The sequence below is a fragment of the Papilio machaon genome, chromosome 21 (assembly GCF_912999745.1).
Source record: "Papilio machaon chromosome 21, ilPapMach1.1, whole genome shotgun sequence".
In the NCBI taxonomy this organism is placed as follows: domain Eukaryota; kingdom Metazoa; phylum Arthropoda; class Insecta; order Lepidoptera; family Papilionidae; genus Papilio; species Papilio machaon.
In genome coordinates, this window is record NC_060006.1 from 1,806,519 (window position 1) to 1,831,973 (window position 25,455).

Below are 25,455 nucleotides of genomic sequence, written 5' to 3' on the forward strand. Positions count from 1 at the left end.
TGTCGAAACGTAGACTGCATTCGAACTACGCGAATAAAAATATTTACATTTTTTGTCAACTGTGACATCATGGATTTGACAGGTGAGAAAAAAACACGTTATTTGAATTTATAAATTAAATTTTCGTTAAATATAGAAATGGCCGTCGAAATTTGTTTTTACATAGACAATTCCAAATTCGAATTTTATATTAAAATCTTGTTTTTAAAGTATTTTTTAGTCCGTTTTAAATTGTTAGTTGCAAAAACTCCTTGAATTACTTATTTGGACGTGGGAACACTTGCAAAAACAAAATTCAAAATGGGTGTCGTGTGGCCAGCTCGGAGCCAACTCAAGTAAGGGGTGACTAGGCTGGCCCAGTGCGGGTTGGTTGTTGAATTCAAAATATAAAAAAGAAATTTCATAAAATATAATAAGTGCCAGGCCTCAAACATCTGGTATCATATTAAACCTAATTTGTTTTTATGGTTACTGCATGGAAGCACCTTTTCAACAATTTTATTTTACACAATATGTTTTTTTTTAGTTTTAGCAGATCAGATCCGATAGTCAAATAGGAATAAAGAAAATTTAATTTAAATAGGCAGATTAGTGTAGGCCCCAGAAGAACGTACCTTGGCAAAAATCGACGACAAATAAAACATTGTGTGCAAGACATATGATATTTTGAAATTACAAACATTTACTAAAATTTTATTTATCTTCATAAAACAAAGGTCAGCCGGGAATCCGCGCGGAATGAAAAAAAGACGTAATTTTGCCTTTATGTTCTTTCTGACTATGACCTATATCCAAATTTAATTGAAATCTGTTGAGCTGTTCTGGAGATACCTAATAAGAAACATCCATCCATCTAAACATTCATATTTATAATATTAGTAAGATTTATATTGACTGCTGCTGTATATGATGCTCTATGTAACTATAACGGCCGAACTCAATAACTAATCTGGAATCATTTTACGCATATCGGCGCTGCATTTCAATGCATACAAATTTAACAAGCGATATTATAGTTTTTGTCCTCTTTTTCATACAAATTGTCAATATATTTTTTACGGAACAATCTCAACGATTTAACATTGTTTTTAGCGATTTTTAAGCACCCAGTAAACATTCACATGTTTTTGTCAAATTACTTTGATCAAGATATTCAGACTTGTTTATTTGTAGGGAGTCAAAATTCACGGAACTTGCACATAATAGTAGCGTAGCGCATGTGAATTTAAGTGGTTAGCTTTTATGTTTTATTTTTTATATTTTATTTATATTTTTGTATAACTAAAATTAAAAACTTATTTCGTCCTTACGATCCAATTTAGACTGTATATTTTTTCACATATTTTAAAAAGTAAACAATAGACAAAATAAATTAGAAAAAATATAGTGTTCGATTTTTTGGTTTGTATATATATTCTTTTGTTTTAAGCCTCTTTGCTCCTTTAATCCTAGACAGATATTGTTTTATTTCTTACTACATCTTGCAGCTTGCTGCTTGTTTATCTAGGTTTTTTATTTTACAAAGTGGTAAATGAGGAAGCTGCCACCTGATGCGCCGAAATAACGAAGCGACCGCTGCTCATAGACATCTTCAATTGCAGATGCGTTGCTTACCTAATTATTTTACTTGAATTTATAAAACATTTCAAAAAAATATATTAATCTTAAAAAAAATCACATAAACTTTACACATTGACATAAAACCTTCATCCCCTATTGTTATTTTGCACCTTTGAGGGTAAGACTTTAGAATAAGTTTCAAGCTTTTAACTGTAAAAACGACTAAACTTCCATACAAATTTCAAATTTCTATCTCTCCCTTCAACCCCTTACAACCCATTTTTTGCATTAAAGAACCTATGTCCTTTATTAGGCTCTAGACTCCGTGTACTAAATTTCATTTAAATCGGTTCAGTAGTTGTAACGTGAAAGCAGGACAGACAGACAGAGTTAATAATATAAGTAAGCAGTATAGTAAGCATTTTACTAGTCATCGACAAACGTTTCCGTGTTATACTCAGGACAAGAAAACACGCCATTAAAAAAATAATATCTATATATATAAAAGAAAGTCGTGTTAGTTACACTATAACTCAAGAACGGTTGAATCGATTTGACTGAAAATTGGTGGGCAGGTAGCTTAGAACCAGGAAACGGACATAGGATAGTTTTTACCCCATTTTCTATTTTTTATTCCGCGCGGACGGAGTCGCGGGTAAAAGCTAGTGTCTTATAAAATATCATTCAAAAATGGATACGGTAAGTATGGCAAAATAACTGTCAATAATGAGAGGTTGTTGACAGTCGACACTGGGTTACGAACAAATCAAGACTCCTATGATTTTTTTTGTCGCCAAAAACAAAGACATTAAATTTACATCAGAATGGACACGTAGTACGCCAACAAAACTGTACTAATTGGTAATGTCCGATCTATAACTAGAATTATATTTTAATGAATATCTTTGGTTGAATAGAACACAATATGACATGCATTTTTACATATAATTAGCTGTACATGAGTATTCATACTCAACATGATATTTATGACAACACGTTTTATCTGTCCATTTATCTAGAATTTTCCGCCACAAATTACTTTAAACTTAGTCATCATGTTATCTACGTCCAGCGATGTACATTCAAAATCGTTGACTTCCTTTACATTTCAATTACCGTTAATAGTATGATATTCGATCTTAGGAAGCCTTGGTTCAATGTATTCCAGTAGAAGGAAAATTTCCTCGCAAACCACAACTAACTTGAACTCGGCATCTTGCAAATTAACAATTAATTCGTGAGTCCCAATTTGAAAAAAAGAATTCTCATAATTAAAGTTAAATTATGCGTTCTAATTTAAATGTTGCAATAATGGATTTATACAATGTTGCAAAATTGATTTAATAATGCTGAAATCAGGCAATGCATAATTGGTTTGGTAAACACAAACTTATTTTTATTACGATTTTCCTAGAGATGGCCTCTTCAGGTTTGAACTTTATTCCTTAGGTTGGTAAGGTGCATTATCGGGCTACAATTTTGACGTCGATGTCCTCTGGGTCTTCTTTTTTTGTCATCCGTCAAAAAAACAAGGATTGACTGTATGGTTTAGATCAGGGACCCCAAACTATTTTGGACATGTGAACCCTTTTCCAAAATGAATTGTTACCTCAGACCCCCATGGCCAAATTACCTGCTTTTAAGATCAACCCCCTTATTCATAATGGTCCGCTAATTTAAAACAGCTGCTACAGAGTTTTATTTTTCATTCTGACTTAGGTCAATAGAAGATAGAGTGCATTAGCAATGCTTCAAGTTAGCAGACTATTATTAATAGGGGTCGATTTTTAGACCTCGTCGACCCCCAAAATCAGTTTTCGTTTATGTCGACCCCTAGGAAACCGATATCGACCACTTTGGGAATCCCTGGTTTAGATTTTTATTCCGCAACTAGTGCTCAGTAGGTGTATTGAAATTTCGAACCACTATTTGTCCCTTATTAGGGTTTGTTTTGTTTTACGATAATATATTTTCTTTCTTTTTTAATATAATACTAGTTTTAAATTTAATTACACTTAAGTAAAATCTTTTCGATAATTAATATAACGCATTATTTAAGAATGTAGCTGATTTCATGAAATAATTCTTAAAGTTTAGGTCATCTTTTATAAATTCGAAATTTTCAACGCTCGAATTCGAGAGATGCCAAGCGACGATGAGATTACAGGAGCCCTGGGTTCCTTCGCAGTACTCCAGCGGTAGATACGAAGTCACCTCTTTGTTCGGATAATACGTGTAATCCGACAACACTCGGACCCCACACTCCAGCACATTATCCGCCATGCTCCTTATGACACCTAAAACATATTATACATATTATTCGACAAGCACTAGCTTTCAAATAAAACAACAACCATCAAAATCGGTTCATTATGAGCGGAGCTCTGAGATAACAAACATAAAAAACATGTTTAAAACAATTTGAGATCTTCCTTTTTTGAAGTCGGTTAAAAAGAGATTTTTTTGCATTCACATTATTGCGACCTTGTGATCCTTTGTCCAAGGGCTTGCCAAAATACTCCGCAGAAAATAAAAATATCAGTTTTTTTATAAAATACTAGCTGTCGCCCGCGACTCCGTCCGCGGGGAATTAAAAAACTTAATAAGTAGCCTATAGGTTCTTTCAGACTATGTTTTACATCTCCGTTACTATGTTTTACATTACAAAATTACATCAAGATCCATTGAGCCGTTCTGAAGTTACCTATACACATATACAGATGTTTGTCAGTACCAACGGTAATAGATTATTTTTGATAAATAGAGATAAAAAAATACATACATAGAGATTAACGATATCAAATTATTAATTCGTTATTGTCATAGCTATATAGTGTAATATATATTGATATAAATAACTTTATAGTTATCTTAAAACAAAAATCTAAAATCCAAAATAAAATTGTTGTTTATATCATTAATTTATTCAAAGTATTTATTCCAAGTATTAAGTTGGCAACAAGACCCCGATTGCTTTGCACCGACCTGTTTGTACGGTCAACAATTTCGAGAAATTCTCCATTCCAGCACGCAAAGAGCAACACACGCAACCGTTTGTTTCCACTACCTAGTACACAAACAAATTGTCCATCCCTTTTTCCTCTTTGAAAAAATAGAGACAAAAATATGTGTCTGCATAATTCATTGAACTCTTAACTCAAAGTATAATATTATTGGAATATATTTCATACTATAGTCCAGTCGCGGAGCACGAAGAATTTCGTACAATGACCTCTTTACCTACTGACAGTGGTCATAAACATTTTTGTATTCAGTGCGGTTTACATGAATTATTTGAAGGAGAAAGATAATTTACCAACTTATGAAATATAGTTATTATTATTATATAAATTATTTATTTAGATTTTATATTACAAGTAGTAAACATTTTAACAAGAAAAAAATCTTAATAATCTTAATTCGGCATAAAAAAATAAAAAATCAGAATCCGATTCCTCTGTATCGGAGTAACTGCTTTCCGAAGACGTCTCGCCTGTCACATTTATTACAAAAGAACAAACCTTATAGTCTCCAGTAAAAGGTTTACAATCCCTGAGGACGGCGGCCGTTGTATTTGTGCGAGCGAGACTCATTGTATTTACGCGGGAGTGACAGAGACAGGTAATGACAGTTCAATGTACGAAATTCTTCGTGCTCCGCGACTGGACTATAGCTGTCGCCCGCGACTCCGTCCGCGCGGAATCCAAAAAAAACTTAATAAATAGCCAATGTGTTCTTCCAGACTATGTTCTACGTCTGTACCTAATTTCGTCAAGATCCGTTGAGCCATCTCGAAGATACCTTCAAACAAACATCCATACATCCATCTAAACATTCGCATTTATAATATTAGTAAGAAGTAAGATAAATACATACCACTTTTACAAGTTTGATTGACGATATGTTTTGTTACACTGAAGTACTGTTCTAAAGTAGTATTGAACGTCGGCTTGAGGCAGAGATACTCGTCTTCAGAATACTCCGGTCTCTTTTGAGACGGTATTGTGTCATATTTGATTACAGAATTGAATACACAAGGATCTGGCTTCGATGTTACCTAGGAAAATATAATAAGAAGAAAAAGTAGGCCTTTTTGCGTTTAACATTACGACAGTCAATTCGTGAGGACGAAATCGCGGACTATAGTATATGAATATAGCTATTTAATTACATATTTTATAGAAAGAATAAGATTTTAGAATTAAGATTGTCTAATTTTAGAATATTTTTAATGCAGTTAAAAGTTTTTGTATTAGATTTTTGTATGTAACATTTTGATCACGTACTCCGTGGTTGGGACTTGAAATTATGGTATGCGACCGGTTTTTGTAAACCGCATATGCTTTAGCCTTTGTCACACATCTAAATGCTATTACTATTTAAAGTTATAGATCTTTTTGTTTTTGCTTTGCCAATTCGTTTCATTTCCAATCTCGTAATTGCAATTATTATAATAATATAAAAATTCAAAAATACAAATTCCGTGTACTTCTTAAGTTCAGAATAATGGGTTGTTTCCCATAACGAACCTCTTGGAAACCACCAGACCGGGGTGATAGGAGAAAAAAAATTATAAATCTATGGTTTAGTGCATACCTCTTGTCCTATGCACCTAGGAACAGCGTATAGATCGCTGAATGCCGCTGCGGTGACTTCCTGTGTTGTCGGGTGCTGCAAAATACCATTGCAGAGGGTCCAGTAGCCGTCGCGAATTATATAGTTCTTCGGTAGCTTCCTAAGCGTCGAAACGGTCAGTGTGGTTATTCCAAATCTGTGACATGGTGACATAATCTTGAATTCAATTGTCAAAACAATTGTTGAAAACATTTTATTTCATTCTTTCAAAGACAATAGAAATCCACAATTATTTTGTTAAACTAATTTCGTGTTTAGGTTAGGTTAGGTTAGTGATCGCACTCCTACAAAGCTTGAACCAGCTTTTATACATTTTTATATTTATATTTTTTAGTTTAGATAGCACATTAAAATAATTGGATTCACAATTTAGAAGACTGGTTACCTCCCATTGACGATAGTATCCTTTAATCTCTCCTCCTTTTCTTGCACTATTGATATTTGCGCCTTCAAGCTGTCCGCTAATTTCTTAGCGTTGCCTAAAATTGTTTCCAATGTTACCCTGAGGTTTTGTGTCTGCAATACGTTCACTGGAGTCATGTTAGACGTAGTTTGGAGTAGCAAATTGTTCCGTGGTATTTCTAAAACTTCTGGACTGCCTGAGAACAATTTTAGTTTATCCCCATCCAACATTTTTATGTCTATTTTGTTCATTCTTCTTCCTGATTCTTTACTGTTAAAATAAGTTAAAATATATTTTAAATTACTGGCCACTTTAAATAGATTATTGTATATTTTAACTAGCCATATATTCTTATTTCAATATTGTGCAATACTGCAATATTTGCTTTTATAATTGCGTATGTTTTGCATATCCATTGCAATGGTGATGTAATGCGTTAATATTTAAATAAAACAATGGAAAGACAAACAAATATAATACAAGACTAAGATAATTATAAGATTACGTAATTGATGTTTATGCAAACTAATGTAACCAATAGAAACAAAACAATCAGTAGTATAAATTAATATGAAATAGGCAGGACATTACGAACCACCACCAAATGTAACCTTTAACAAAATTCTACTATTTGTAGATGCGTTGCCTTCCTATAATCGACAGAGGAGGTGTGCACAGAAAGAGGATATATCCTCTTCCTATGCGCCCCATCTTTCGACAAATCCACTTCCTTTTCCCATCCTTTCCTTATAAGATAAGGGTGGGAAGAGAACGAGATTAGGCCTCCGGCACCACACACATCAGACGAAACGTGGAATTGCTTCCACAGTGGAAGCAATAAGCAAGCAAGCGAGCAGTGGATACTGAGACAAAATCCTAAATAATATAGGGTGTCCGACTTTTCTACATTTGGGTAGAGGTCCGGCCAAACTGGCTGGTCTGTCCGGCTAGTAGGTTTGGCGACCTGGCACCCTACTTTCACTTCTCGCCTGTCTTCTGTGTGATCATGGTATTTCACCGGTCGACGTGCACCCAACAAAAATTGTTGTTGCGAGATCTATCACTGTTAAACTACTGTCTACTTTGACACATGATTGATTTAAACAGATAGCGTATTAATGATTATGTGCAATTCTGCTTAAAATATTTAAATGTCCATTCTATAAATAGTATTATTGAATCTCTTTGTACTCACTATTGATCGCGGATTGGCGTCAACCATTCTGATACCTGGGAACCAAAAGTTAATGATTTCATTTTTATATGTATATATTTTTATATGTATTTATATGTATGTATGTATATATCTATACATATAAATAAAATTAAAAAATATGTATTATAGAAAAAAAAACAAATTTCGTTGCTGATTACGAATGACCAATTTTTAAAATTTTTGTCTGTCTGTCTGTACGCAACGCCGCGTTTTTTCCGGGTATTCTCTGGAACCGCTATACTGATTAAATTCAAATCAATGTTTGCATCTCAGTCCTTTCAATAAAGGTAGACCAGAATATTAGCGACAAAAAATGACCTTATAACGTTTCAATATTTTTTTCATCAACAAATGCGTTCATACTAGAGAATGTAGTCACAATCTAGACTTAGATGAATATAAAAATTAGGTGTTGATATAGCCTCGTAATGATGCTCCACGAATTTTTTAGTTCGCGCATACATTTAGCACAAAATTAAACAAATAAGTATACAGTTTTTGGATAAAACTTAATTATGTTTGTAAGAATAACTGGAGAGATGTTTCCCGTTGGGCCGATCGGCCTACCTTCAATCCGATTTGGTTTATAGAATAAAAAAAAATCCCATTGTTCCGAATGATTCTATGGATTTCTAGAGATTGATCGGTAGGCCCAACGGGAAACACTAAAAAGGAGATGTAAATTTCTAATATTAAATTTACAATGTTCAAACGATCAAGACGTCTCAGTCTTGGTAAGAAAATCTTTGTGTCGCAAATATCTGAAAATATAATCTGACTTATATTTGAAACGGAAAATATTGTGACTTCAATGGATCATTTACTATTAGCCGTATTAATCATACAAATATAGTTTTTTGTGCACTATCATGGAGTTACAAAAAAAGAAAGTACAACAGGATTTTCACAAAAGGCGGTCTTATCGCTAAGCAGCGATCTCTGCCAGACAACCTTTGGGTAGAAATTAAGCTAAGTAAACCAATTCGGTAGGGCGCACACGAACAGTGACAAGAAATAAAAATAAAAACAATAGATTAATTAAAAAAAATAATACAATATTTCAGCAATTCTACTACTTTTTTTTACAAGTTTTTGACTACTTTATCTTAACAATTTGTAAAAACTTTTTAATTGATATTGAAGTTTAAAAAAATATACTTTGATTGTTATTAATGTAAATTCTTACCCAGTCACAATAACACACTTGAAATAAAAAATAACATAACAGAATGTTATATTTTTTTAACATTATGCAGCCGCGTACGTGTAAGTGCTTTCCTATACTGTGCTCGCGTTCGTTTACCAAAATGTTTTTTAGTTTCGCGATAACTATAAACTAATCGCTATTGTTCTAAACCATTGTTTCGACTTTCATAGAGTTAGCCAATAAAAAGTAAGTAATGCAGAGAAGGAGCTGTTCATACATTCATTTTTTTTTTGTTCTAGTCGATCAATTCATAGACGGTCTACTAAGCAAGGAGGCTTACGAAACTCCTTCAGACACCGTCAAAGAAGATGATTTGGAAATGAATTTGCCAGAATGGTTCGATGAAAATTTATATAATAGGTAAGAAGTATTGAAAAAATATGTTAAAATAACAATTGGCAGAAAAGACAATTGATTTACAACTGCTTAGAATTGTAACTTATCTACACTAATATTAATTAGGGGTAAGATTTGTATTTTATATACAAAACAATTAAACTCAAAAACTACTTTACTGATTTCAAAATTTTTTAACGCTGAAAAAAAAAACCATTTAAGTCATATTTTTTAAGAAGAATGTAGTTAAGTTTTTGTACAATATTGCTTCAATGGTAATCCACGATAAAAAATACTTTTTATAAAAATGTCTACGTACATTCAGCCAGCAATATATTTTATTCAAGCTTCAACAATATAGTATTTATTTTTAAAGGGGTCGAAGTTTCTTCTGGAGGTTCTGCTTCGGTCTTTCCGGATCTATGACTTCGGGACTAATATCCGTGTTTTCGGTTCCAACAATACTAGCAGTGTTAGTCGGCTCACGACGATCCTCCTCAAAATACACAGCATTCAAACGCTATCTGTCAACATTTCTACATGTTATGTCTTGGTTCCGATATGACTTGAAGCCTGGCACTGTGTAAGTTTTACAATATATTATTATTATTACAAGAAAAGCTGTCGCCCCCGGCTCCGTCCGCGCGGGATTAAAAAAAACTTTATTAGCAGCCTATCTATTCTTAAAAAAAACAATTCAAAGAGATCCATGCAGCCTTTCTAAAGATACCTTCTAACAAACATCATCCATCCATCCATCCGTACATGCAAAGTTAAGTACATCCAAAAGAAATTAAGTTGACGCGAGTTTTTCATTAGCTCATTGACAGTTACTTATCCATGTTGTCAAATTTCTTTGATAGTATACTCTAAAATGTAGGCTATTGCCCTATGCGCGTTATGGAATAAAAAAATATAAATTTTTCAGTTCGTGGCGATCTCTATACGAAGTTCGACGTCGACATTTGAAGAGCGGGCGAGCGGCTCGCTTGAAGAACAAAGGCACTGTATCCCAACGTGATTTAGCTCTGACTCAGTTCGGGTTTCTAGGTTATGCAGTGCTGAAGCCGGACCGCATTGGCGTCAACCAGCAAGAGGCAGACGACTGGGAAGCTTATAACCATTTGTGGAGGGTTATTGGTCACATGTTAGGAATAGAAGACAGGTTAGCCGCAATTTAAATTTTTTGAAGGATAACAAACGAGCATCATGTCGCTATTCATTAATTTCTTCAGTGAAATCAGAATACCGGCAGAAGTGAAACTGGTTTTTATAAACCTATTCAGGACATAGTACTTTTAAATACCAACCAGTTATACATCTTATAAACGGCAACGATCATCAATTTGTACTTTTAACTTGTAAAGCAGAGAGAGATAAATATAACGACGCTTATTTAAATTAACTACTTTTTATGCATGAGTGGATTTCTTTGGTCTTATCATTTGATTCAAAGTAGACGATTAAAATATTACCTGGTCTCCTACAATAAGTATATTTGCTGCTATATTGTGACCTACATTTTTTTCTGTTCAGGTACAATATATGTCGTAAGAATATAGAGGAAACCCGTGAGGTATGTCGTTTAATATTGGAGCGCGTATACACGCCGTGCCTGGAGAACGTGCCGGAGTACTTCGAGCATATGGCACGCGTCATGATGGACGGCATGTGGACGGTGAACGGTACCATGGAGTCTGGAAGTCAGATGTACTTGACGAAGAACCTGGCGAATGTGCCCGGGTATATTTTGACCGAAGCTGAGAGAATCGATCTGCAGAGACGCATTAAAGAAAAATTAAATGGAAAACACCCTGATATTGGTAAATACTGTTATTGTACTTTTCTATAGCTATAGGCAAGGTACAGTTCGCTATTTTAGGTGGCCGCTTATCACCTTTATTTTAAAAATATATTTTTTGCCAGTTTACCTTACAAAAAGACGTGAGCCGACTTCCATAGAGTTCTGTTCTGTTACCTGTTCTTGTTTTTAACTACATTTACTTATAGTTAATTTTCCATCACACTTGAATGTTTATTCCAACACGTATGCCCAACTTAGTACTTTCCAATTAGTGTTTTAGAATATCTTGGCGGTCCGTTTCATCTATGCGCTGCGCAGTGCGCTTACCACGCATCCCGCTACGCCCCGCGGAACCTTAAATTGTATTCTCCTATCGCGATGTTAAAAGCAGCCAAGATATCTGAAAACATTTATACATCTATATATATAAAGGAAAGTCGTGTTAGTTACACTATTTATAACTCAAGAACGGCTGAATCGATTTGACTGAAAATTGGTGGGCAGGTAGCTTAGAAGCAGAAAACGGACATAGGATAATTTTTACCCCGTTTTCTATTTTTTTTTATTCCGCGCGGATCAAAGTATGATTTACAATGAGTTTTTCTATATTTCAGGTGTAGATGCTTCGTTGTTAGTAGAAAAAGCAAGAGTAGAGGGTCTGCCGGAGCGGCCGCCAAGGTTGCTTTATCTTAAAGACTACGACACATTGGACAATGCGCCCGAATACAAGAAGCTATCATTAGCCGCGAAATATAAATTAGCTCTTTTCTCCATTTTCATCGCATTTTACAATACAAATATTGGTCGAGTTTTAATAAACAGCTATTTTGTTTTATCTATTAACCTGACAGAATATTTTCCATACGTTGCATTCTTTGTGTACGGAATCAAGAATTCCTATGTAAATATATTTAAGGAATCACCTTTGGACGACACACCGGCTAAGCCGAATTCGGAGTACAATAAGCCGCAGCAGCCTATACCTTGGTACAAGGCGATATTAGCATTTTGGTAAATGTGAGATTCAGTTGTAAAATTATAGCACCATGATTTGAAACAACAAAATGTTGAATATATACTCAAATTTAATTAAAATGAGAAATTAAATTTCACTGGTTGACAAGTCATTTATTGTCTATGGATTTATTTTGGTGTTTAAATTGATGATACAACATGTCTAGCATTAGCTTCGAGCTTATTTGGAATGGTTACAAGTTACAACACATGTGTGAAAAAATATTATTGTAACATTTTATTATACTTGTAAAGTGTAACTCTGTGTAAATTGTGTGTGTGTCAATCCAATAAATTATTATTATTATTATGTATATTTTTATAAGTATATAGCAACAGCCTTATAAAGGTAAAATTGTTTAGATAGGTTTTTTATAAATTCTCGTTTCTATTCAGTTTGACTAGAATTTATATGTATTCAAATGAGTATGAGTATCCGTTTTGTGACTTCATAGTTTGAATAATCCGGTCTTTTAGAGCATTTTAGAGAAAAAAATAATTTAAAATTGTTATATTTTATCTGAACATCTCCCAGTTTCAAATTAATACGTACATTTTTTAAATTCTGTACTTTCTAAATCAACATTAAAGACAACAGATAAGATACCTTAAAAACATTTTTTTTTAAATAAGTTTAGAGATACAAAATAATATAGGTTAAAAATAATGTTAATTAAAGTACAAACAATGTGCTGAAACTACTTCAACAGTTAGAAACCGTTGTAAGAATTAGTTATTTAAGCAAAAGCTTAAGAAATGTATTTATTTGTGTGTATAATTTATTATTTATTATAAATACATAATGATATAAAATCCTATAAATTATATTGACAATTCAAAAATCCAGGTCACTATTGAACCAAGAGTTTTTATGGAACAATTAATTTGGAGGTTTCTGTATCGATGATTATTGTCTTCAAGTTAAGTAAATAAATGTATAGAATGTATATACTAATATAGTATATTATAGAATAAATAATAACATAATATACAAAAAATATTGAAAAAAATGTTTATTTTAACTATTGGTGTTGCCTTCCTTCAACTTTACACCTTTACAGCTTTATTGTAAACCTCCTTATTATGTTATTATTTTTTTTATCTTAACATTGTCTTTTCTTTTATTTATCCCTTCTCCCTCCTAAAGCTCCTCTCCCTTCAAAAAATTTTTTTTCACTTCAACAGTCTTTTAGATATTAATAAATATGTCATTTAAGTAATATTTAATAACATATTAAATGTGTTTAATAAATTCGCATGTGTTAAAAACTTGTAGTTATTTTTATTTGCCAAGGTATTATTTTTATAGAAAAGGGTGTATGAATTATTGTTTTCCTAACGTCTGGTGTACCCGAAATGCATGAGTATTGCAGAATTACGGTGACCAATATTGACATTATAACAATTTGAATTGCATTATATTTAAATGTACGAAGTTTTGTATGAAAATTACAATAGATTGTTGTCCTCAACTATTTCAATTCCTTTTTTTTACATGAAAAAAAAAATCAAAACCGAATGTTTTTATGAGGTTTAATGCATGGGCATGGATGCAGTTTTTGAAATGATTTGTAGTAAAGAAGTATGGGTTTAAAAAATTATTACATCATTTTAAAATAAGCTTACTTAGTACCATTAGCTTAACATGGTTGAATTTTTATTTTTCTATTTAAATATACATTTTTTTATTACTGTTTTATTTACATTGTAATCGACTTTAGAGCCTATTCGTATCCACTTGGGTTGCCAGGTCGCCAAACCTAATAGCCGGACAGACAGCCAGTTTTGCCGGACATTTGGGTAGAAAGGCCGGACACGACCGTCAGTCGATTCTCGTCGCCGGCGTTCGGCCACTCTCGTTTGCGAAATGTAAAAAGCCTAACAAAAGCCGGACAACCCGGACACCGTTTATTTTGGCCGGACACGCAATCTAAAAGCCTACCTATGTCCGGCTTTATCCGGACGCCTGGCAATGCTGTATCCACTGGATACAATCCAGCATACATTTTAACTGTTACGAACTGTCACAGCTGTACTTAATGTTAATAGTTATACTTTAAATAAGCGATTAAATGAGGCATTAACAATTATTGAATTGTAAAAAAATTGTTTTAAAAAAGTAAAATGTGGTTCCATCCATCCATCCATGTTGATTTTGTGACAATGATTGTTTTAACAACCTGAATACCATAATGAACAAGCTGAATACAATGATAGCAGTTTTTCAAGACTTCGTCCGCACGGAATTAGATAAATCTAGTAATAAATATAGCCTATGTCATGGATTGTAGCTTCCCAACAATGAAAGATTTCGTCAAATAGGTTCGGTAGTTTCGGGGCTTATTCAAAGCAAACAAAGAAACAAACAAACAAATCTTTCCTCTTAATAATATTAATATAAATCAATCATCCATAATTAATATCCAATATCCAAAATAAACTATCAAAAAATATTTGAAAGTACTTACATTAATTTGTCCATGCACTTAAAAATTAAATAATCTCTGTTTTTTTGCAATATTTAAAAAATGAATTAGTTGTTCGTTCAATGATTAAAGATTAAAAAAAAGGCTTACGCGTGAACAGATTCATTTCCTTTTTTAATATGATGCATTTTGAATTCAGTTGGTCTGAACAATTGACAGTGATCCATCGTGACGACATTGTTTTTTTTTTTTTCAAAATCGTATAATTATAATGAATTTATTTATAATTTAGGAAAATAGATTCGGTGTTTGTGATGTTTTTTTAAAACAATTGAAAGGGCCGTATAATCATCAGCAAAAATAATAAATAGTAAGCTCATTTTAAAATATTTTTGTCATTTTTATTTATTATACATTTTTATACTATGCGTATATTTTCTATAAATACTTTTTATTAATATTTTTATATAAATTGATACATAGAATATGAATAATAATTATTCAATTGATGTTAAGCTTATTAATAATATAAATGCGACAGCTAGAATGGATGGATGGATGGATGTTTGTTTGTTAGAAGGTATCTCCAGCTGCATGAATCTCACTGAAATTTATGTAGAACCTAGTCTGGAAGAACATATAGGATACTTAGTAAGTAGCCTATTTTTTTTATTCCGCGTGAACGGAGTCACGGCAGACACCAAGTATTTATTACTCGTATATACTCCAATATCATTTACCTAATCAATTTAAAAATTAAATCAAGAATGTTTTTATACATCCAATCGTTTTGTTCCGAATAAAATTAATTCTTGCGCAATAATTTTAATTATTATTAAATAATGGTCAATATCTTTAACAAATACGAAAGTGTCATATATATAATGTAATTTGTAATACAAGTTTTATTTTAATTTTAAATCAATTTAATTTTTTTTCAAACAGAGCACTATTTCTGACAGGCAATTAAACTAAAAAAAATCATAGCTTTTAAAAATTAAAGAAAAAAAATATAAAAAGTATTTTAAATATTAAAGAAAAAATAATAACACAATTTTAACTACATGTAACGACTTTTTTTTTAATAAAAAGCCTAGCTTAAGCTAACAGCGCTTGTAAGTTTAATTTAATTTGCAATGGTATTAGCATTTTTCAATATTGTCTATTTTTTTAAACGTAAAGGAGTTTTTTAATTTCACCCCGTATGTTAGTGTTTGTAGACAAATGTTATTCCTTCGGCAGAATTACATAAACAATGTTTAATACCTACTTATTTCAAGATTCCTTCAAAATTATTTAATTTAATTTTTCTAATTTAATTTAATGGTAAAAGGTTGTATGTGGACTATTTCTTTTTGTTACTACGTAAGCAAGCACTAAGAATGCTTTTTTTTCAAAATTGTCCATCAGTTTGTAATATATTAAGGGAAGAATGAAAAAAAAAGACATGGCAAAATATTATTCCTTGAAAAGAATTACTGAAAATATGAAAAATTATTTTTCGTAATTATCCACCCGGTGGAAGAGATGGAATAAAATAATTCGTTGTTTGAACTTTATAATAAACAAGAAAATTCCATGAATCTTTTATCGAGAAATATTTAATTATTATTTCATTGATATATTTGAATTACCGTTGGTTTCTGAGACTAAAATCTCCGATATTGTTATCTCTGTTTTGTTAAAGATAAAAGACAATCAACGGAAGAGGGGTCGCACAGAAAGAGGACATTTCCCCTTCCTATACGTCCCTTCGTCCACCAAATCCACTTCCCATTACCTTCCTTTATTTATAAGAAAAGGATGGGAAGGGAAAGTGGACTAAAAACAAGACCTTCGGCACACACATTCGTCAGAAATATATAATATAATAGTGTCGGTGAGGCACTGGTAAAGCACTTGACCGAACCGGACCGAAATTTGCACGTCTAGGTTCAATCCCCGCCATATAAAAATGTGCTTTTCAATTTTAGAATGTTATGTACATTAAACCGGCGTTCCTACGCTGAAGGAAAACGACGTAATGTAACCTGCGCATTATTTACGAAGAATTTCAGAGATATGTGTAAAGTCAACTAACTGGTTCACGACCTATGAGCTAACAATGAAATGTTTGGATGATTGGATGGATGAATAGATGTAGATGAACCTAGAACGGCTGCATGGATCTTGATGAAATTTGGTATAGATGTCTCGAAGAAAAAATAAGCTACTAACTAAGTTTTTTTTTTATTCCACGCGGACAGAGTTGCGGTAGACAACTACTAAAAAAAACTATCGTTTTTAAGATTATTTAGCGTGTGCTATTATGTCAACTTTGTGATAGGAGTAAACAATCATTACTTCCGTGTTTTATCAATTTAATTATTTTTTTAATATCGACGGGAGCTAAAGATTTTGGTGAGTTTTTGTTGTATTTGGTAAATCTGGTTCTTGTTCTTGATACAATTTAAAATTATGTCAACAACAACAATTCAACGCTGACATTTAAAAAAGACGACGTTATTTAAAAAAACAAACATATTAAATTTTCAAAACACCTAAAAAACATTACAAATATCAAGGTTTAAGGAAGTTGTAATTTTGCAAAATCTTTCACTTTTTGATATTTTTTTTTACATTTTATTCGATCAAATACAAATAAGTTATTTCCCGTGAATTTAATTATTATCCCTGTTCTTTTCAAAGAGAATGAAAACCCACTATTAGAGCAGAAGTTTGAAACATTTCCCAACATTTAATCATAATGGTCAGTGCTACCTAGTGATAACAAGTCATGGATTACGGTTTGGTTCGTTTCGTCCTGTCTTTTATATATAAATACTAGTTGTCGCCCGCGACTACGTCCGCGCGCAGTTAAAAAAAAAACGAAAAATGGATGTTCGCCGATTCTCAGACCTACTGAATATGCTCACAAAATTTCATGAGAATCGGTCAAGCCGTTTCGGAGGAGTACGGGAACGAAAACTGTGACACGAGAATTTTATATATTAGATATCGAACGTCTTTGGTTTCAGTGGAAGATTTCGTTGATCAACTTCTGAGCAAGGAAGCTGCAGAATCACCTTCAGATGTAAAAACAGCTGACAATCTAATACTAACACTACCAAAATGGTACGACGAAGAAAAGTTCAATCAGTGAGTTAATTGTTAACTCTTTTATACAACTCTACATCGTATTATTATCATACATACTTAACTATATAGTCATTTATTAAAAGCCACAAAGCCTTATTACATTCCTAGAAAGACGAATTGAATGACACCTCACACTTTAAAACTGGTAAGCAGTTAAATGTACAATAGTTCCAATAAAACGGAGGTAAAATAAATAGCCCGTCTTTCGGGCTACTACATTTTGACTCGCTTGTTTTACTGTCAAAATGTCTCTTGTTGAAATTTATCCTCAGTCAGAGATCATAGCTACAGAGAGAGAGAGAGAGGGGGGGGGCAGAGATTTCAATGTTAATGTTGCGACAAAAAAATGATTCAAACTGTTTTAAACCCGGTACGATAAAATTAATATGGAAGCAAACACCATATTCTAGAGCTCGTCGTTTCTACTGGTACAACTGTTACGGCTTGACCCTGGCGATGTTACTGGGCTTGGTGAACGTGCTCGCTGTGCCCTCCATCTTGAAGATCCTGGTGGGCGCGCGACGTTCCAATGACGTGTACCCCGCCTTCAAGCGATACCTCTCGACCTTCCTCCACGCAGTCTCCTGGTTCGAGACTGACCTTAAACCAGGCAGCCAGTGAGTAAGAAACTTTTAAGATTTACACTTCTTGTAAGATAGGGAAGGGAAGATGAATTCGGCGGTGGCATATAGAAAAAAGCGCCTGCAGGAATAGCTTGCTCTACCGGTGCAATACCACGACTGCATAGAAGATAGGTGTGAAGTGGAAGTTTGCGGTGCTTTTAATTGACGGCTATCTGTGCCGAAGGGCAAATTCTAGTCCTCTTCCTCTTCCTACACTTGTGTTGTAAGGATAGGATAGGAATGGGAGGTAGATTTGGCTGAGGTCTTTTCTCTGCACGTTCTGTCCTCTGTCCATTAAAAGGAAATTTTAATAAACAACAAAACAACTGCACCTTTTTGGACTTGCTGCAGGTAAGCGGTCACTTCGCCCTTTTAGCGAAATCATCGATAATATAATAATTCTTATTATAGAAAAAAATGTATACGTAATTCTTTCTATATCTTTATCGGAGTTTTCGAATTTCTTACTTAATACGGAAACTTAAGATTTCATAAAACATTGAAAAGTTAAGTGATTGCGTAAATAGACAAAGTTTATTTGTTCTTATAACCCTGTTATATCCCGAATTACGTCATTTTACTGACGCATTTCGTTTAACTGAAATGTCATCCCCGCCATGTTACTACAAAAATCGACAACAATTTAAATATAATTATAAATGTGGGCTTAGACTGTAGAACCACTTGTTTTAATACGTATTGTTGTCTTTTTTTTATCAAAGACAATAAAAAGGATGACAACATGTGTTAATACAAGTTTCGCTGCAGTGGAGTTCTAGGGTTATCCCAGTTAAAATGATTTAAATCATTTCTGACGTCACAATAATCCAATACCTATGATTTCTATTTTAGTTCCTGGGAATCAGTTTATAAAGTTCGTAGACGTCATATTCTTATGAGCAAAGCGGCGATGCTGAAGGGACAAGGGATCATATGTCAGAGAGACCTTGCTCTCACACTCTTCGGGTTCATTGGTTTCACGTTTTTGAAACCAGAGAAATTCGGCGTCGAGACGTTAGAGAAAGATGACTGGGAAGCTTATAATCAGTTTTGGCGCGTCATAGGATATATGATTGGCATCGAAGAGAGGTAAATATAGTTTACAATAAACATAAGTTCATCACTCCATTACATGAAACAGAAAAATTGTATTGAAAAAAAAAACTTGAGAGGTGTCAAGGGACACCCGGATGGAACGAAGTTCCTTTCAATTAATTAGTGAAGGAATTGTAATAATTTTTTTTTAAGTCGCGACACCACACTGTTCAATGCGAAATAGAAATGAAAATATCTGGCTTGCTTTCTATAAGAGAGAGAGAGAGACAGACAGAGAAACATGCGACACCGCACAGCTTACAATAGCTTACTATAGCAAAAAGTATCATGACAACTTTTCGTAAGAATTTTTTTCGTCTAGCCCCCTTTAGCCCACAACGCGCGATAAGGAACTTCGTTCCAAAAATTAATTAATGAAGGTATTGATAAAATATTTAAATTAAAAAGAGAATTAATGAATGAGTGAACGAAAGAAAGGACGAATGAAGATCAGACGAACGAACGAATATATGTGCAGGGTAAAGGTATATACCAATAAGGCCATCAGCCCGGTGTTCTAAAGATAAATAAAACTAATTATGACAGCTCACTAGAGCAACCCTGTCAAAGTCAATAAAGTCTATACCCATGTAGGTTTTACATATTATTTTTTGCCAGTATTAACTGCAACAGCAGCGCCTTAACTATACGTGTGAAGTAAACGAACGGACCAACGAATTAACGTACTAATGAACGAACGATACAATAAAAAATTAATAAATTTACGTTGCCAGATACAATATATGTCGGAATAGTATTGAAGAAACGCGTCAAGTTTGCCAATTGATACTGCAGCGAGTATACACTCCTTGCCTGACTTATCCACCGGAGTACTTTGAGTACATGGCCCACATCATGCTGGAGGGGGTGTCTTCAGCCAACCCCACAGTCAACACGCCCTCCTTGCTCTACTGGACTAAGTACTTAGCGGAAGTGCCAGGGTACGTGTACACGGAAGAGGAGAGGATTCAATTCCAACAGCTGTTGAGAGATAAATTAAACGGCAGCTCAGAAGAGACAGGTAAAATAATTTAGAATATTAACTATGAGTATTTATTACTAAATCAAACTTTTAAATGTATTAAGTGACCACTTTTAGACATCAAAAATAGGAATAGATTCGCTAAGCTGAAGACAAACTAAGAAGAACAAGCAAAAGAGTCACAGATCAACATTAATTGGGAGCAGAGGGTCAAAACAACAGAAAATTTTTATTTCCTATCCATATCCTCTCTATTCCGTAATTTTCTAATGTAATAACGCAATTAAATCGCTAAAATTAATTTAATGAGGCCATCTAGAAACAGAAAATACTTTTAAACTTAAAGTTAATCTTTCGAAAGATCTTGGTCGGTCTAGCACGAATATTCATACAAGCAAATAATGGATTGTGCCGCTTTTAATGTTAGCTATATTTTTTTCACAGGCGTTGACTCCTTTACTCTAATGTCGAAACCTTTTATTGAAAACTCAAGTAAGAAGCGCCTTCTGTTCGTGAGAGATTATAATTCCTTCGAAACGATACCAGAATACAAAGAACTATCTCTGTTTTCAAGATTGAAGCTTATGTTTCATTCGTTCTTCACAAAAACATACACCACATACTACGGTCGAAGATTCCTAAATGCAACTTTTTTATTTATTATCAATTTAATGAAACGTTACCCGAAAATGACTTTTTTAATGTTCAATGTAAAGGTCTCAGCGAGATATTTATTCAACTTTCCCATAGACAATTCTGGATTAAAACCTAATTCCGCCTTTAAAAAACAAAAAACAAGGTCATCTTGGTACAAAGCTATTGTATCATGTATTAATCGAAAAAAATAATTTCTAGGTACAGAAATGTCAAGGATATGAACATTCTTTTTTTTTTAATAAAAGTCACTCTTATAATTTTGACTGTTTAATTAAATAATTGTTTTTGTCAAATACGCTAAGCTTGTCCTTGTGAGCTTGCTTGCGTCATAACGAATACATAATATATAATTATTAATCTGATGCATGTGAATGTTGTTGTATGGAAATAATAATATAACCTATTTCGTGTATCTTAATACTATCTGTCTAGATACCAATATTACAAGACTAGCTTTTGTCCGCGACTCCGGCCGCGTGGAATGTAAAAAAAAATAACTATACAAGTAGCCTATGTATTCTTCCAGACTATGTTCTACGTCTGTGCCAAATTTCATCAAGATTCATGCACACTTGCAAAAAAATATTGACATAATTTCTAGAGTCATTTTAATAAGGTCTCTTTCTTTTCAGAATAATTTTCATTACAAATTAAAGTTTTTAGCCGGATTAGAAATATAGAAGCCCTCGCCATGTCACAGAACCTAACTTATTTCTTGCAATAGGAATAGTAATTTCAATTATTATAAAAATTCGTTGCCACATTGACATTGTTGATTGTCGTCGAGTTGTCAACGTATAATTATTGTGGTACATTTTTTGAGCTCGAAAATATTTGAAGTGTAAAAAATATTTATAGCCGGCCGCAAAAAAAAGATGTGTGATCATTTATTAGACGTAGTGACGTAGATGTAAATGTTGCAAACTCAAAGGGTGTATGTAGTAACGCCCTCAACACAGGTTTTCTATTTTCCTGGTCTGGCTATACTTTGCAAGACATCTGTACTAACTTCTTAGTACTTGATAGTCTACTCTCGTATATAGCACTATTTTTTATTAATGTAAATAAACAATTAAATTGTGAAATATAAATTTAACTTAAGATTATTACCGTGTGTTTTTTCATTTTGTTATAACATATTTAAAAAAAAAAGATATTGTTTCTGTACATGCAGTTGTTTCGGCAGTGGGAACTGAAAGATTGTAAATTATTTTTAATGCAAACGTATCATAAAATCAGCCACAAGTGTCTATTGAAAATAGATCTACGATTTGACATCGTAGACCTGTTTTCTATTATTTTTTTTCTGTTCTCTATTTATTTTCGATCTAATGGCGAAATTATGTATAGGAATGTCAAATTTTCAATATGTAATTAAGCCATAAAGTGATAACAATTTGGAATTTTTACAGTTTGGTACAGATTCTCTATGGTTAAGAGCTAATTTAGTATTGTATTATCTGTGGTTAAGAGGTTGCGAACGAAATACAAGCATCATTAGCAAATATTATAGCTTAAAAAAATAAATGAAATTATAAGCAGAATTTTATTTATTATTGTTATTTGACGATGTTGAGAGTTCATTCATAATATTCTTCCTTTATGTGCCTACGCATTGTTCTATCTACCTATTTGAATTATTATTAACAAATATACAATGTGTTATTTTGCGAGTGTTGTTAGTACAGACTCAAGGTTACGTAACATCCGTGATTATGGACTTGTTTTTAAGAGATTATTTTTATCGTAAAGATAATTTAAAATTTGATTATAACTTGGCGATTTTTTAATACGCTTAATAAGAGTGAGTAAATTCACTTAAGTACATATTAAGTTTTATCATTTTTTGGCAAAGAAAAATGCCAGCTTTAAAAGTCAAGATAACAAGTCAAAAATAACTTTCTAACAAAAATATAATTTATATTTATTGTCTTTGAAAATAAAAATTACTAAGTACTAACAGTAAAAGAAAGCTTATTACTATTTGAAATTTCATTTACTAATTTAAAATTAATCGATTTTAATTGCATTTAATTGACGGATGATTTGATTTTAATGACATTTCACACTTGCATTAATAAATTATACCATTCCTTTCATTCTCGTTGACTAAACAGAGACAACAATATGTATTAAAACAAGACTGAATGGAATAAAAGGTTACGGTCATGTGCGTGATACGGAATACAATTGTATAGCTATTAAGTACACAATTGCATGTGCTGTGTTTACCAAACAATCTTACCACGTTATCTAACTAATAACTTATCTATCTTATAATAGGGAGTTAGGAAGCATATGCGACATGCAGTATTATGACATAACCGTATTGTACGATTTAAGTAAGAATGTTCATAAAAACTGCGCAATATTATAACCTTATAGCTCTTAAAATGAAAAAAAAAACATATTTTTTAAAAAATTGTTCCAAATTCGAAGTTCTTTATACATATTTACGTAATTTCGTCGTCATCCAAACGATAAGAGGCGATTAGACTAGTGTAATAATACGAATTTTAACAGTGGTAGACGCCAGCAACAATAACATCTTGCACAAATAAACCCGCTCGCCCGTTACAATACCACGACCACACAGAAGACAGGCGTGAAGTCGAAGCTGTTCCGAGTTCTTGCCTGATAAGTGTGTGAGTGACGGAAGCATAATTTTAGTCCTCTTTCGCTACCCTTTTCTTATGAGGAAATAATGGGAAAAGGAAGTAGATTTGTCGAACATAAGATGCATAGATAGGGGAAATACTATCTTTCTGTGCGTCCGCACCTCCGTCGATTAAAGGTAGGCAACGCCTCTGCAAATTGTGGATTTCTATGGGCAGCGGTCGCTTCGCTGTTTCTGCGAATTCAGGTGGCCACTTGCTCGTTTGCCACCTTATGATATAAAATTCTAATACTACTTCGAATTATAATTTACATAAATTATATTTTGCTGAATTTTTCTTGCGATTTTTGGCAGATCAGGGTCACATTCTGATTTGAAACGCGTAGTACTGCCTCATACCGCTAGAGTGCCAAGTGCCAATGCAGTTTTCGAGCTGTCAACGTGAAGTAACGGCAACACGGAGTGAGAGCGGGCAAATAGTGCGTATTCGCGCGCCGCGCGGATTGGTTGTTTGTCCACATTTTACGTTATCATTTACACTTATTAGGAGTCCTTGGAAGTCGTTTCATCATTTATAAACAAGACAGGAACTAACAATGGATTTAAGCGGTAAGTTATTAATATTTATGTAAATTAATTCAAAGGAGATAACCGGGATTATCACATTTTAAAAATGTCTGTTTACAATGAAAGAGACAGCTATAGGTTTTAAGTTGAGCTATAGTATAGAGCGAATGTAATATTTATGTCGTTTGAAATTAGAACGAAAATAATCGAATGCTTTCAAAAACTTTCACGTTCAAATGTTACTGGCTGAATCAAAGTACTGGCAAATTCCACACTAATTGTCATCTATTTGTCATCTTTAACACAGTCATGTAAATAAAAATCATGTCCTACATGTTTAAAATTAAATTTCACACGTTCATATTATAAATAACTAGCTGTTCCCGCGTCTTCGTTCGTGTGAAATATTGTCTTTTGGTAGCATTTTTAACTTAGGTTAATCATATTACTTAAAATTATAAACTATTACTACAAAACATATTAAACTTACAAAATATTCACATAAATCTTACATATTCCCTTATTTTGCACCCTTGAGGGTAAAACTTTTACAAACTTTGTCTTAGTAATTTATAACAAATTAACAGCCTAAAAAATACAATTCAAGCTTCTAACTGTAATAATGACGATACTTCCATACAAATTTCCACCCCCACTCTCAACCCCTTACCAACCTTTTTCGCGATAAAAAGTAGCCTATGTTCTTTCTCAGGCTCTAGACTATCTGTGTACCGAATATCATTTAAATCGATTCAGTTGTTTTGACGTGACAGAGAACCAGACAGACAGAGATACTTTCGCATCAATATTATACATACTAAGGAAGTAAGGATTTGTTATAACAAAATAATTTTGTAACTGTAAACCGAAAGCAGGAATAGTCCTAAGAAATACAGATTACAATATCCATAGTGAGATTATAAACGAGTCAGTGAAAAAACACAAAGTATAGTTGCCCACAGCTTCCAATTTTATATTCTTTTAATCCGTCTGCAACTTTTTGTAACTTGGTGCCGTGAATGATAAATTTAAATGGTCGAAATGCCTACTTTTTGCTTTATTTTAAACGTGTTTAGTGTTGTGTATTACTGTGGGTTTCCACTGTACACGTTTAGCACTGAAAAAAAAAGACAACAGTTTTTTCTTAATTAAAATTTAAAAGTAAATTATTAAAA

The 25,455-nt window shown here is 32.9% G+C and overlaps 4 protein-coding genes across 5 annotated transcripts in view; 3 read left to right on the forward strand and 1 right to left on the reverse strand.

Annotated features, from left to right (window-relative positions):
* Positions 1-25,455, forward strand: part of LOC106709945 — a 26,610-nt gene continuing 1,155 nt past the window's right edge. Inside the window, exons 1-6 of the mRNA XM_045683181.1 lie at positions 1-82; positions 9,261-9,381; positions 9,734-9,940; positions 10,286-10,522; positions 10,894-11,180; positions 11,776-12,226. Coding sequence (XP_045539137.1) covers positions 70-82; positions 9,261-9,381; positions 9,734-9,940; positions 10,286-10,522; positions 10,894-11,180; positions 11,776-12,176 — 1,266 coding nt within the window. The 5' untranslated portion in view covers positions 1-69 and the 3' untranslated portion in view covers positions 12,177-12,226. The remainder of the gene's footprint in view (positions 83-9,260; positions 9,382-9,733; positions 9,941-10,285; positions 10,523-10,893; positions 11,181-11,775; positions 12,227-25,455) is intronic.
* LOC123722184 lies at positions 3,351-9,176 on the reverse strand. 2 transcript variants are annotated; one of them, XM_045683182.1, is made up of 6 exons: positions 9,001-9,176; positions 7,794-7,828; positions 6,581-6,868; positions 6,157-6,331; positions 5,437-5,617; positions 3,351-3,857 (listed from the first exon to the last, which is right to left on the reverse strand). In XM_045683182.1, the coding sequence occupies exons 1-6, from the start codon at positions 9,061-9,063 to the stop codon at positions 3,598-3,600; spliced, it is 1,002 nt and encodes a 333-aa protein (XP_045539138.1). In that variant the 5' UTR covers positions 9,064-9,176; the 3' UTR covers positions 3,351-3,597. The 2 variants fall into 2 exon arrangements, with proteins under 2 accessions (XP_045539138.1, XP_045539139.1); XM_045683183.1 differs by lacking the exon at positions 9,001-9,176 and having other exon boundaries at positions 6,581-6,794.
* LOC106709845 lies at positions 17,378-21,287 on the forward strand. Its single transcript, XM_045683319.1, has 6 exons — positions 17,378-17,387; positions 17,619-17,739; positions 18,150-18,356; positions 19,215-19,451; positions 20,192-20,478; positions 20,884-21,287. Exons 1-6 carry the CDS (start codon positions 17,378-17,380, stop codon positions 21,285-21,287), a joined length of 1,266 nt encoding a protein of 421 aa, XP_045539275.1.
* LOC106707467 overlaps positions 24,092-25,455 on the forward strand; it is a 6,160-nt gene continuing 4,796 nt past the window's right edge. The window contains exon 1 of the mRNA XM_045683180.1: positions 24,092-24,322. Coding sequence (XP_045539136.1) covers positions 24,310-24,322 — 13 coding nt within the window. The 5' untranslated portion in view covers positions 24,092-24,309. The remainder of the gene's footprint in view (positions 24,323-25,455) is intronic.

Excerpts from the sequence above, each read along its gene's own strand:
- LOC123722184 (XM_045683182.1), bottom strand. The coding sequence starts at position 9,063 with ATGTTAAAAAAATATAACATTCTGTTATGTTATTTTTTATTTCAAGTG. Across the intron at positions 6,869-7,793 it reads ACGCCAATCCGCGATCAATA|TAAAGAATCAGGAAGAAGAA; the intron begins GTGAGTACAAAG and ends TTATTTTAACAG. Across the intron at positions 6,332-6,580 it reads GATACTATCGTCAATGGGAG|ATTTGGAATAACCACACTGA; the intron begins GTAACCAGTCTT and ends ACCATGTCACAG.
- LOC106709845 (XM_045683319.1), top strand. Across the intron at positions 17,740-18,149 it reads GACGAAGAAAAGTTCAATCA|AGCTCGTCGTTTCTACTGGT; the intron begins GTGAGTTAATTG and ends ACCATATTCTAG. Across the intron at positions 19,452-20,191 it reads ATGATTGGCATCGAAGAGAG|ATACAATATATGTCGGAATA; the intron begins GTAAATATAGTT and ends TTACGTTGCCAG.